Source organism: Myxine glutinosa, chromosome 13 (genome assembly GCF_964187855.1).
Source record: "Myxine glutinosa chromosome 13, kmMyxGlut1.1, whole genome shotgun sequence".
Lineage (NCBI taxonomy): Eukaryota > Metazoa > Chordata > Myxini > Myxiniformes > Myxinidae > Myxine > Myxine glutinosa.
The window spans coordinates 35,636,316-35,649,610 of NC_136273.1; the positions used below are offsets into that span (position 1 = coordinate 35,636,316).

Here is a 13,295-nt window from a genome sequence, read left to right on the forward strand (position 1 = left end):
GTCGGCGACTGGCTTTGGAGGCCAGCTTTGAAATGTGGTTTTCCCATGTTTGTGTTCGTTCTTTTTTTTGTGATTAATGTTAGCTCTTACACGAGCCTCGATCTTGTACACAAAAATAAAAAAATAAAAAAATAAAAAAACAACCTTAAGCTACATTTCCCTACTTATGCACATCAACATTCTCCTATGCGTCACACGGTCCATGCTATTTCTGTACAATTCTAGTTTCCCTGTGGTATTCTCTTACCTACCCACATAAACATAACAATATTATAATTATAGGGTACGTCGACGGTCCTACAACTGATCCTTGTGGTGCACCATTCCTTACAACCTCCTAGCCCACAACTATTGGGGATGCTTCTTCTTTGTGGTTGTATCCCACACCACAAGTCGGGGGCCAAATCTTCCATGCTTCCCGGATTTATCAGGGCAGTGCTGCCACGGTCACAGCACTGATTGGGCCTCATAGACCGACCCACTCCCTCCTGTCTGTTTGTCTCTCTCATGGCCCTGGCTTCACAAAAGTGGGGGTACACGATGTTGGATGTGGGTGATGTGTGGGTCACTCCTGGGAGGTCAATCTGCTGTCTCCTTGCCACCTGCCTGTTTGAGGGAACTGATATAACAATCAATAACAACAACCACTTAGTCGACCAATCATTCCACAAGCCCTCTCCTTGACTAACAACCTCCAATGGGGTAACGTATCAAACTCCTTCTGAACGTCTCGATAAACTACATCCACTCATCTACCCATTCAGAAACTGCTTCATAAAAGTAAATTTAACTCTTTATCTGATTTGTACCTTTACAAACACCCACAAGCATTTGTGTTTTGAGGGCTTGTTTCCTCCAAGTTGCAGCTCATGGCTTTTTATTCTCCCTCTAGGCTGGTTTAAAGTGCTGGAACAGGAGAGGGATGTGGGTGATCCGGCACAGTTTTTCAGCAGCGTTGAAGAGCTTGCCAAGGCCTTTCCTGACCGTGTATTTGTGATTGAAGACATCTCGTTTAGTGTGAAGGTAATCGCACAAGTTTCGCATTCCCATCTGAACCCCGAGATTTCGATTTTTCAGTTTTTTTTATTTTTGTGAATTGGGGGTTTCATGAGTTCTCGAAGTCCAGTGACTCACTTGATTCCCACTCATTGAAGCATCTACTGCGGTTTCGTGCACATCATGTGACCCAACCCTTTGTGGTTTCTGTTATGATCACCATTTCATTCTCATTAATGAACTGCTTCTGTTTGAACCCCATTTGTTTGATGTAAAAGGTTTAGATTTTTACAACGTGCCTTGTAAGGCCATGTACAACCTTTCTCCGTCCTTAAATATTTTGTGGTGAGTCTGTCTTTACCCTTTGCTGTGTCCCTCACCAAAGGTAGAATCCTACTATTAATTTACAATTGGTCACTGGCTTTGTCACCAATACAAAATGGACTCTTGGCATCTAAAAGCTACATATATCGAACAAGTAGTTTCAACTGGAGCACGTAGTGTCATTAGAGCATGTAAATTGCATCAGATGCGGCTATATGTGCGAATTGTCATTCCCAACTTGCCGGCTCGATGACAGAAGACGCCATTTGCATTTTTGCCGTCTCCATCACCATCCCGTTTAGACTCCTGTGCGGGCATGGGCGACTTGTTGTGTCAAATTCCCCGAATGCAGCATGAGATGAGACGATGTGTATCTACTTTTAATATGAAATCCCAGGTATTTAAGTAGCCCTTTTTCTCCCCTTGCTGCATGGTTGTCGTGAAGAGGTTCCTCCACAGAAGGTGGAAAAGTTCCTCATCAACCGTGATACCTCCTCCGAAACTCGGCAAGATGGCATCAGTACTTGAGCATTCAGGTCTTTATTTATCAAAATGGCACCTCCTTTATCTACTCTATTCAACATATCTTTAGCTAAAGACTGCATTGAGGGCAGGCTTTCTTTTATACATTTCTTTGAAGCACCTGTTAAAGAGAAATTAGGGGCAATGCCAGTTTGCTTCTGTAGGTTCTGCACAACTTTGTGGCAAAATCCTCTTTACAGTATAGTTCACAACCTCAGCTGGCCTGCAGGTTGTAGTAGCTTCACAATTGACTTCTATACTATAATAAATAGCACCGCAAAGCAGGCGTAACCCCTCAGCCCATGTGGAAACCAATTTCAAGATGGCTGCCATGGCGGCTATATTGAAAATCGCAGCGTGCCCATTTTCGAAAGACACCTTCCTCTACTCAACTCTAACACACACTGCAAACATGGATTTAATCGGACAAGCCATTCTGCTCGAAATTGACAGAAACCAATTTCAAGATGGCTGCCATGTTGGCCATATTGAAAATCGCAGCGCGCCCATTTTTGAAAGGAAACTTCCTCTACTCAACCCCAACACACTGCAAAAATGGATTTAATCGGACAAGCCATTCTGCTAGAAATTGACAGAAACCAATTTCAAGATGGCTGCCATGGTGGCCATCTATCTATAATTCCAGTAATCTCTGTGTGTCTGTGTGTGTGTGTCTGTGTGTTTGTCTGTGACCGCTGTTTCGCGACAACTACCGGTCCGATATACTTGCAACTTGCCAGGTATATTGCTGGGGACCCGAGGATGTGCCTTTTCAAGGTTTCATATTAATCGGACAAGTAGTTACCGAGCTATGGCGATTTCTTTACCAAACTCCGCAAGTCGTTCGCTTTGGACCAAACCATTGCATGTAAATAGAGGGGGGGGATTGTCACCGTACTCGCAAGCCGTTCGCTTTGGACCAAACCATTTCATGTAAATAGAGGGGGGGATTGTCACCGTACTCGCAAGCCGTTCGCTTTGGACCAAACCATTTCATGTAAATAGAGGGGGGGGATTGTCACCGTACTCGCAAGCCGTTCGCTTTGGACCAAACCATTTCATGTAAATAGAGGGGGGGGATATAATTTTAGATATATATATATAGTACGGGCATGCCCTAGTATTGAAAATCGCAGCATGCCCATTTTCGAAAGGAACCTTCCTCTACTCAACCCTAACACACACTGCAAAATGGATTTAATCGGACAAGCCGTTCTGCTCGAAATTGACGGAAACCAAAAGTTGACGGACGCCCAGATGGCTGCCGTGGCGGCCATATTGAAAACCGCAGCGTGCCCATTTTCGAAAGGAACCTTCCTCTACTCAACCCCAACACACACTACAAAAATGGATTTAATCGGACAAGCCGTTCTCCTTGAAATTGACGGAAACCAAATGTTTACGCACGGACGCCCGCCTGGATGACAATACCCCTTTGCTCAATTTGGGCTGAGGGGTGAAAAGCCATTCATGTGTGTCCACTCATCTGTGGGAAAAAGGTACACGACGTGACTATGTCTCTTAATTACGGACTGATTGAACGTAAGTTTTACCGTTACTACGTCTATTAATTATGTACCATTGCAGCGTATCTTTAAACCTTTGGACCCTTTTGGACCCCTTTGACCTTTAGACCCCTTTGACCTTTAGACCCCCTTGACCTTTAGACCCCTTTGACCTTTAGACCCCTTTGACCTTTAGACCCCTTTGACCTTTCGACCCCTTTGACCCTTTGACCCCTTTGACCTTTGGGCCCCTTTGACCTTTGGACCCCTTTGACCTTTGGACCCCTTTGACCTTTGGACCCCTTTGACCTTTTGGCCCATTTGACCTTTCGACCCCTTTGACCTTTCGACCCCTTTGACCATTCGACCCCTTTGACCATTCGACCCATTTGACCATTCAACCCATTTGACCCCTTTGACCTTTTGACCCCTTTGACCTTTCGACCCCTTTGGCCTTTCGACCCCTTTGGCCTTTCGACCCCTTTGGCCTTTCGACCCCTTTGACCTTTAGACCCCTTTGACCTTTTGACCCCTTTGACCTTTTGACCCCATTGACTTTTAGACCCCTTTGACCTTTAGACCCCTTTGACCTTGAGACCCCTTTGACCTCGAGACCCCTTTGACCTTGAGGCCCCTTTGACCTTGAGCCCCCTTTGACCTTGAGACCCCTTTGACCTTGAGACCCCTTTGACCTTGAGGCCCCTTTGACCTTGCGACCCCTTTGACCTTGTGACCCCTTTGACCTTGCAACCCCTTTGACCTTGTAACCCCTGTTGACCTTGCGGCCCTGTTGACCTTGCGACCCCTTTGACCTTGTGACCCCTTTGACCTTGTGACCCATTTGACCTTGCGACCCCTTTGACCTTGCGACCCCTTTGACCTTGCGACCCCTTTGACCTTGTGACCCCTTTGACCTTGTGACCCCTTTGACCTTGTGACCCCTTTGACCTTGCGACCCCTTTGACCTTGCGACCCCTTCGCTTTTTTTAGACCCTTCAGATGCCTTTAAGAATTAACATCCTTTGGACACCTTTATATATATTGTTGTGGTTTTGAGAGTGTACATATACCATCATTAAAGGTTAAAGGTTTGCCCCCATAGTTAGTCCACAAGCAACACGTAGGCCCACTTAGAACATTAGTTATGTCATAGTATGTGTGAGAATAAGGCCATTTCCACTAGTGATACCTGTGTTGTGTAAAGAAATAATAAGCTTCGGTACTGTTCATTTTGCCTCCACCCTCCAAATCTACCTCGTTGGGCAGCATCCATCCCGTGCCCCATTTTGGCTATTGCACCTCGCATTAGGATGCCTACTAGTCAAGAGACACGAGGCAGGCCTGAGAGAGGGTCGGGCCGGCGTTGAGGTCGGGGAGCGGCAGCGGGAGATGGTAAGAGCCACCAGCCAATCAGGGCTCTAAGGGCATGTGGTCAGGGCGTGCCTATAGAAGCCAGCGCACAAAGCCCTTGGAAGGACTGATGAGGAGGGACTTATGAGCAAAGGACTCGCATGTTTGGGCTTGCGTATGAGGACTGCAAGGAATCGCGCTTTGTGAAAGGACTTGCAGAGGATACGCGCGCTGTAAAGAACTCGCTGGGGAAGGTTGGCTTTGTGAGGACTTGTTGGGAGAGCGCATTGTATGAGGACTGGCCAGGAGAACTTCGTTGAAAGAGAACATGCAGAGGATACGCGCACTGTAAGAGGACTTACCTGATTTGCGCTCTGTGAGAGGACTTCTGCGGGAGAGGCGCTTTGCCATTAAACTGTATTGGGAGCGCATTTCGCGCCGGTTCATCTATTACGTACGCGACCGTGGTCGCAAGTAACCGCCCAGCCAGCCTTACCTTTCGCCCTGCATTTAACCCCGTAATTGTCCGATCCGCGCCAACGACCCGCGGGGAGCTTCTGCCGCCCTGACCATCTGCTTCGCGGTGCGAGTCGGGGACCGGAGTGAACTACCTGGACGCCATCATCCCTGGACCATCAACCTGACCATCTGCAAACCCCGTGTGAGTGTCTGAGTGTGAAACGGGCCCGTGTGCTGGGATAAGTTAAGACTGTAGATAATAATCCCCCCTTGGTAAGGGGAAAGGCCGACCAGGAGATCCGCAACAATTGGTGTCAGGAGTGGGATTGGACTTGAAGTGCGCCTAACGCACTCCACATTACGAGCGGCCGAAATTTTATTAACAACCAAATTAAAAATCGTGCCATGTATAACCAAGACGGTCAGATGCCGGTGGGGGTAGAAGATGAGGAGGTAGAGGAATTAGAATCAACCCAGGACCCCCGGGAAAATTTGGGACAGTTAGCAATGGAGGATGCAATTGATGAGGGCGCAGCAGGGGTGGGGGTGGCAGGCAAAGAAAATGGCGGTGCCTCGCACGTGGCAGCGGAAGCCGAGCCCGCGATGCCGAGGTACATGCAACTATTCCTGGCTCAAATAAAGGAAATAAAAAACGAAACCCGGGAAACGAAATAAATGATGGGCACCCAACAGAATGAAATAAATAAAATAAATGGCAAATTGGACACCCAAAGTGATAAATCCACCCGGGAAATAAAAGGGTTGGAAAACAAAATGGGGGGCCAAATGAAGGAAATGGGGGGCCAATTGAAGGACATGGGTGGCCAAATGAAAGAAATGAAAGAGGGGTTAGTGGGGTTGGAAAACAGGATGGCCACCCAAGAGAATCAAATGAAAGGAATGAAGGACGGGTTAACGGTGGTAACAGAATAGGAGGCCAAATAATAGAGATGAGGAAAGAAATAAAGCGCAGGTCAGGCGGGAAGGTCGCATTGGTACGCGACGAGGTAACGCGTGGAGAGCCGGGTAGAGCAGAGCACTGTTGGGTGGACCGGGGTAGAAATCGCGACTCGGGGAATAGAAAAGCCGACGGCCGCCGAATTAGAAGAAATTTTTTTAAGCGTGCCGGCGGTCGTTGGGCTAGGAAAAGAAAAAGAAATTATAGTTGAAATTGGGGTTGAGGAGACGGCAGAGGTAGGAATTAAATGGGAGAAAAAGATGGAATGCACGCAAAGTCTGTGTTCGCATCGTGATGTTGTGCTGCCTAACCCCAATGAGAATTTTCAGGCGCTGCTGCGGAAAAGGGTCCCAAAGGTGAGTAGGGTTGTGTGTGGCGCGAAAAGGTGTGGCGTGAAAGTGTTTGGCGCGAAAAATTTTTTCGCGCGCTTGGGATCGCGACGTCACCCGGGCGCTTGTGGGAAGATCCGTGGTGCGCTGTGTGAAAGTGAATGGCACGCGTGTGCGACCGGCGCAGGAGCGAGAGTGTGAAACCGAGAGTGAGAGTGAGTGCACAACAGAGTGTATGTGTGCAGAGTGCGACACAGAGTGTAAGTTGGCTGGGGAGAGTGTGTGAGAATGCACACCGGAGCGTGTAGTCAGGTTCACTATGTTTTTTCGTTCAAAATCATGGTAGATTAGCAAACCTATACATTTTTGGAAACGTTATAACATGGAAAATCTGAAAATCAATGTTTACATTTGCCAATTCCGACCAATTCGATTCGACCAATTCGACCAATCGACCAATTCCATTCGACCAATTCGACCATTCGACCATTCGACCAATCGCTTCGATCGACCATTCGACCAATTCGATCGATTCGATTCGATTCATCAAATTCGATTCGATCGACCATTCGACCAATTCGATTTGCCAATCAATTTGACCGACCTTTGCTTGTGTGGAACGGACTGTGAAAACGATGCGGACTATATTGTCGGATACGACACACAGGACAGTGATGACGAACTCTAAATGGCATATTCTGTAATCGTGTATGTTTGATGCCATTGACTGCCTGTGTATATTTTGTCATTGACTGCCTGTGTAGATGTGAAGTTATACTGACTGCATGTGTATATATGATTTTGCTGACTGCCTGTGTATGTTTGGTGATATGAATTATTGTGACACATTTTGATGTTATTAACTGCCTGTACAAAATGATAACATGTATTTGATTATGCAACTTATCGCGAATATAAAGACAGTATTTTGCAATTCAAAACCTTTGATTCGTGTCTTACCATTCCCCATAGCACTAATTTGATACTTTCATTGGATTCCTTGTCCCTGAAAATATAGGTTTAGTATATTTTAAAAAGTTTTTAGGGTAATTAGAGGCAGAAATAGAACAAAATATGTATTTTACAGTGGCCATTTTGAAAATCCAAAATGGCCGCCATACAGGTATCTCTCCAAATGTAAACATTGATTTTTAGTTTCCTTATGCTATAACCTTTCCAAAAATGTATAGGTTTGCTAATCTACCATGATTTTGAACGAAATATAATTTATTGACATAGTGAACCTGACTAGTGTTGTAGAGCGTGTGCGGGAGTGCACACCAGAGCGCCTGATTGGGTGTGCAACAGGAGATTGCACACCCGTGGGTAGGTGTGCGCTGATTGGGTGTGTGCAGGAGTGCACACCCATGGGTGTTACAGAGGATGTAACAAGAGAGAGTGCACGAGAGGAGTGCATGGAAGAGAAGTGTGTAACGGAGTGTATGGGATGTGTGAGTATGGAAAGGGTCGCGTGGTGTGAGAATGCGATTCGGGCATCGACGCAGACCGGGGCAGCGTTTAGGGCGACGTACAGCTGACGCGAGCCCTCGGTGCGCGGGGTGCTTTGTGTGCTGCGGGAGCCGGCGGGGATCGTTGCCGCGGCGGCGTGCACTATTCTGGCCGGGCCCCGCCCTGTATGGTCGGTGCCGCGTCGTAAATGCGAACGGCACGGTTTGAGGGGAGGAAGCCGAGGTCGGACCTACGCTCCCTGGCGGGCGCGTTTCTCTGACCGGGGGAGGCTGGGCCATCGTGCTGGAGACCGAAAGGCTCCGCACCGAGATGGCGCCTGGAACCTCGGCCCAAGCATGCCTCCTCCCCAGAATCGAAAATGCCGGACGGACCCAACCAACAGGAGACTGACCATCCGCATGCATTGCTCGGCTTTGCGAAGCCGAGCTGTAAGGACGCTGTATTTCCGCACCGAGAGGCTCAAGGATAGTAGACGAATGGAAATAGTGTTGGCGAATGGTATTTTGCATGTAGGAATGGCAGTTTACCATTCATTTGGGGCACATGAGCTTTAGTTTATGGGGACGGCAGTGAGAGCTCGCCGTGGGCGGGCTAGGATAATGTTAGGGATTTATCGATGACAATAGGGACGAGATTTAAGTAGTGACATTTGTACAGGTGGAGGGGACGTAGTCAGATTAGATGGATGATAATGACGAGGGATGTGCTTAGCGTAAGGGATGACGGGGAAAGCACAAGTTTTAGAGGGAAGCAGCTAGTTAGATGATGCTGTGTGTGTGTAGTAGTGTGGAGAAATTGTGTGTGAGTATGAGGATGAGCTTTAGGCGCAAATGAGAAATTGAATGAGGAATTGAGTGAAATTGGTTGTGGATGAACTTGGTGAAATGAGGCATTGGTCGAGAATGGTTGTGTGTGTGAGAATCTGGTTATTGTTGAGATTGGTGAAATGAGGCAATGGTCGGGGATGACCCACGGTGTGTATAAATGGAGTATTGTGGACAAGTTGAATGGTGTTGAGTGAATTGGCTTGCATGGTGTGCAAGTGGAGAATAGTTGTGTGGAATAAATGGTTTGGAGTAAATGGTGTGTGGAATGAGTGCTGTGGAGTGCATGGTGCGAAGGAGTGGATGGGGGAAGATGGACCCCTTTACGAATACCCGGGGAGGGTAGTTTAAAGCCTGGTAGAGGGAGTACGTAAATTGTTTGGATATTGACACCTGTGGTGCAGGTAGTAGGAAGTTGTTGCTTTGAGGGGTGCATGAGTGAGTGGAATGGCTGGGCGTGTGGGCTTACTTTGTGAGTATGGTTAAATGGGCACTCCGCCACTGGTAGTCTGTCGGCCAGGTGAGGCCGCAGGTAGGCTCTGGGAGCCAGGTAGAGTTCAGTCTAGTGTTCAGTGGGGCCCGAGGATCCTAAGAGAGGACCCGAGTAGCCCAATGCCAGAGAGGGCATCAGAGGGGTGAGAGAGCCAGGAGGGGCCTTCCCCGAGTTAGGGTAGTCGCAAGGAGCTAGGCAAGCTCGGGTGGCGACTTCAGTGGCGGAGGTGCGCAGGTAGGTAGACCTGCTGGTAGACCCACACGATCCAGCCCCGAAATTGTGCGAGGAAACAGTAGGAAAAATTGGGGGAGTGAGACCCCAAATTGGAAGAGCACCACAGGGTGGGTCAATGGGAATTGGTTTTTAGAACCGCATAGTTTAAAGATGCCAATTGGCAGGGCATGACCCCGGGTAGTTTAAAGAGTTAATGTTATTAGAAGGATAGTTAGGATGAAATCTCTTCGCACCATCCGCATCCACTCACCAAGGGGCAGGACTCCACACCGGGTTTTGTGAACTATTTGGCATGAAAGACGCATCATGATGTAAGTGTGAATGAATGAATGAATGATCGTTTTGAGGCCATTTTTCCCCGCTAGAGCGGGGGTTAGCCTTGCGGGACCCATGACAATCATGGTTCCCTGTTTGAGGCAATGTTTTTATTTACCATCGAGTTACATGTTACATGATGTAAGTGTGACATTGTGATATTCCATCTCTTCCTTCTTGGGAGGGATTGGATGACTAATTCGTAATTAGAGGGGATATAGGGAGACAAGACGTAGATACGGAATTTGTAAAGTGTAAATACGGGGAAGGGCAAGGGTAGTGTAGGCTGACATGAGGGGTTACGTACGGCTAGGGATGAGCTTTCTCCGCTCGTTCTCCCGTGCTCCTCATGTTGCATTGCATTGCCTTGCATTGTGTGTACCTTTGCGCCCTTGCCCCCGCTAAACTCTCTGCTTTGTCTTTCCTCCCCACCCATGGACCCATATCTTTTGTTGAGGGGAGTGTGCAGGAACTCTGAGCGGTGCGGCTGCACTTTGCTCCACCTGTGCAGCTGCACTCTGCTACCTCTGGCTGCACCAGTACACCTATGGACCACACATTCTGTGGCCTGGCACCTTTGCTGGGGCAGACAATCGCTGCAAACATTACCTTGTGCCCTGCGGACCACTGTTTTTAAGTGGCCTCAATGCCATGCAGTCGGACCACCTAAGTTGGCCCTGCTGGCCGAAATGAAAACGGACACTGTTTGTGCCTTTTTATTTATTCCTTTGGTGGGTCAGGAAAGAAGACTTTAAGTTATTATGAAGGCACACCGAAGACGAAGCAAGAAGACGCAACCAAGATGCAGCAGCCAAGCACAAGACATCATGGATTATTGTGAAATGTGATTGTGCATTTTTTGATGATTGTGCATGATTGTTGTACATTTTTGTGCATATTGGTGTATTGGTGCAGTGCAGTGCATTCTGTGTTTTCTCCTTGCCAAATTTCTCTTCTCCCACAAAAAGAACAGGTCCTGGGTTGTAGAATTGTAAATAATTAGGGTTAGTCTTGTATATAACATGCTCCCCACCGGCTTTATGTTTAGTTTGCGAATTCTTTCCGTAATTCGGTTAATTGTGGGTGTGAGTCTGTTAGTTGGTACACAACGCAGTAGGCGGGACATATCTAGTGTTTAAAACTGTCACACACAGGGTGTTAGAGTAAATGTAGAGGGAAACCACACCTAAGTGTCACACTAAGTTAAAAAGTAATCCTGACCTTTGCATCACAACCAGTCGTACTCACTTGTGTGGGTTCGGCTCGGGAGCGAGCCTGGTGAAGGAGGGGTGCAGTGTTGCGGTTTTGAGAGTGTACATATACCATCATTAAAGGTTAAAGGTTTGCCCCCATAGTTAGTCCACAAGCAACACATAGGCCCACTTAGAACATTAGTTATGTCATAGTATGTGTGAGAATAAGGCCATTTCCACTAGTGATACCTGCGTTGTGTAAAGAAATAATAAGCTTAGGTCCCGTTCATTTTGCCTCCACCCTCCAAATCTACCTCATTGGGCAGCATCCATCCCGCGCCCCATTTTAGCGATTGCACCTCACATTAGGATGCTCACTAGTCAAGGGACACGAGGTAGGCCTGAGAGAGGGTGGGGCCGGCGTTGAGGTCGGGGAGCGGCAGCGGGAGACGGTAAGAGCCACCAGCCAATCAGGGCTCTAAGGGCATAGCGTGAGGGGCGGGGCAAGGGCGTGGTCAGAGCGTGCCTATAAAAGCCAGCGCACAAAGCCCTTGGAAGGACTGATGAGGAGGGACTTGTGAGCAAAGGACTCGCATGTTTGGGCTTGCGTTTGAGGACTGCAAGGAATCGCGCTTTGTGAAAGGACTTGCAGAGGATACGTGTGCTGTAAAGAACTCGCTGGGGAAGGTTGGCTTTGTGAGGACTTGTTGGGAGAGCGCATTGTATGAGGACTGGCCAGGAGAACTTCGTTGATAGAGAACTTGCAGAGGATACGCGCACTGTAAGAGAACTTGCCCGATTTGCGCTCTGTGAGAGGACTTCTGCGGGAGAGGCGCTTTGCCATTAAACTGTATTGGGAGCGCATATAGCGCCGGTTCTTCTATTACGTACGCGGCCGAGACCGCAAGTATAACCGCCAAGCCCGGTTCATCTATTACGTACGCGACCGTGGTCGCAAGTAACCGCCCAGCCAGCCTTACCTTTCGCCCTGCATTTAACACCGTAATTGTCCGATCCGCGCCAACGACCCGCGGGGAGCTTCTGCCACCCTGACCATCTGCTTCGCGGTGCGAGTCGGGGACCGGAGTGAACTGCCTGGACGCCATCATCCCTGGACCATCAACCTGACCATCTGCAATCCCCGTGTGAGTGTCTGAGTGTGAAACGGGCCCGTGTCCTGGGATAAGTTAAGACTGTAATAAGGCTGCACTGTGTGTTCTTCTTCCCCTTTCTGTACAAATTGCAAATAAATCTGTTCTTCCTTGTTTCTTCCTAATTCGACCGTATCAGTGTTTTCCTCCATTGGGTAAGCGTGGCACGATCAGAACCACTCGGATCGGGTTTAGTAATTGTTAACGGCTCGGATCACGGTTCGCTATCGCTCGGCGTTTCCACCTACAACCGTGACTCAGGCGGGGCTCATTTCCTTGCTTCCTGGGCAGCGTTGGTAATTAGGTATTAGCGATTAGTCCTATGACCCTACTCAACGCTGTCCGGAAGTGACGTCATAGCCCCGGATCCCGTCGGCTAGTAAAAGACAAGGGGACTAATCCCCCCTTGGTAAGGGGAAAGGCCGACCAGGAGATCCGCAACTATATATATATATATTGTTATGAATTTGGTAGAGTAACATCTAGAGCTAGGTAGATCTGTATAGGTAGGTATTCGACTGTCGTGACAGGGACTCTACATGTAATACGTTCTTGATGTTTAGGCGTTTGTCGGGGTAAGATGTATGATTGTGGATCTACCTGGAGATTCGAGTGTTAAGTAGTGAGGGATTAAAGGTAACGCCCCTGTGAGTCTCACCTAGTAGTGAAACCTTTGTCCATTATGGCACTGCAAACCACATAAGCATTAGTTAGGTCCTTAGCGCAACATTAAATAATTCCTTTCCCTGACAATGACTTCGGAACAAACGGACAGGAAACCAGGCCAAAAACACCGCCACAATTGGCCGCCACCGTTTACACCTCCAAGGCCTACAAACCTCGCCTGGCACGTGTTATAACACAAGGACCGCGGGGTCGGGGACGGGAGAGTGGAGTGATGCCGCAGAGGGCGTGACCTGGGCGAGCCGGCGAGTTGGGAGGCTTTTATTGGCTGAGGAGTGCGCCAATGTGATGTCATCGGCCAGAGATATTATCGACGGTCAGACGCCATTTTTGAGCAGTTGGCACTTAGCAGTTGGCACTAGCAGTTGGTACTTGGCAGTTGGCTGCCAGCACTCCCGCAGAGAGTCGAGTCGAGTGGAGTTCAAAGGAGTTCACGGCTTGAGAGGGTCCCGGTGCGATCCAGAGTTTGGAGAGTCCTTCCTGTCCCT

General features: G+C 48.4%; 1 protein-coding gene across 2 annotated transcripts in view; it reads left to right on the forward strand.

The window, feature by feature from the left end:
• LOC137438845 (GRB2-associated and regulator of MAPK protein 1) overlaps nt 1-13,295 on the forward strand; it is an 84,518-nt gene that overhangs the window by 16,568 nt on the left and 54,655 nt on the right. For both annotated transcript variants that reach the window (XR_010986803.2, XM_068134262.2), the window contains exon 3: nt 893-1,023. Coding sequence is in view for 1 of the 2 variants with exons in the window: in XM_068134262.2 (XP_067990363.2) it covers nt 893-1,023 (131 nt within the window). In the remaining variant the exon portion in view is untranslated. The remainder of the gene's footprint in view (nt 1-892; nt 1,024-13,295) is intronic.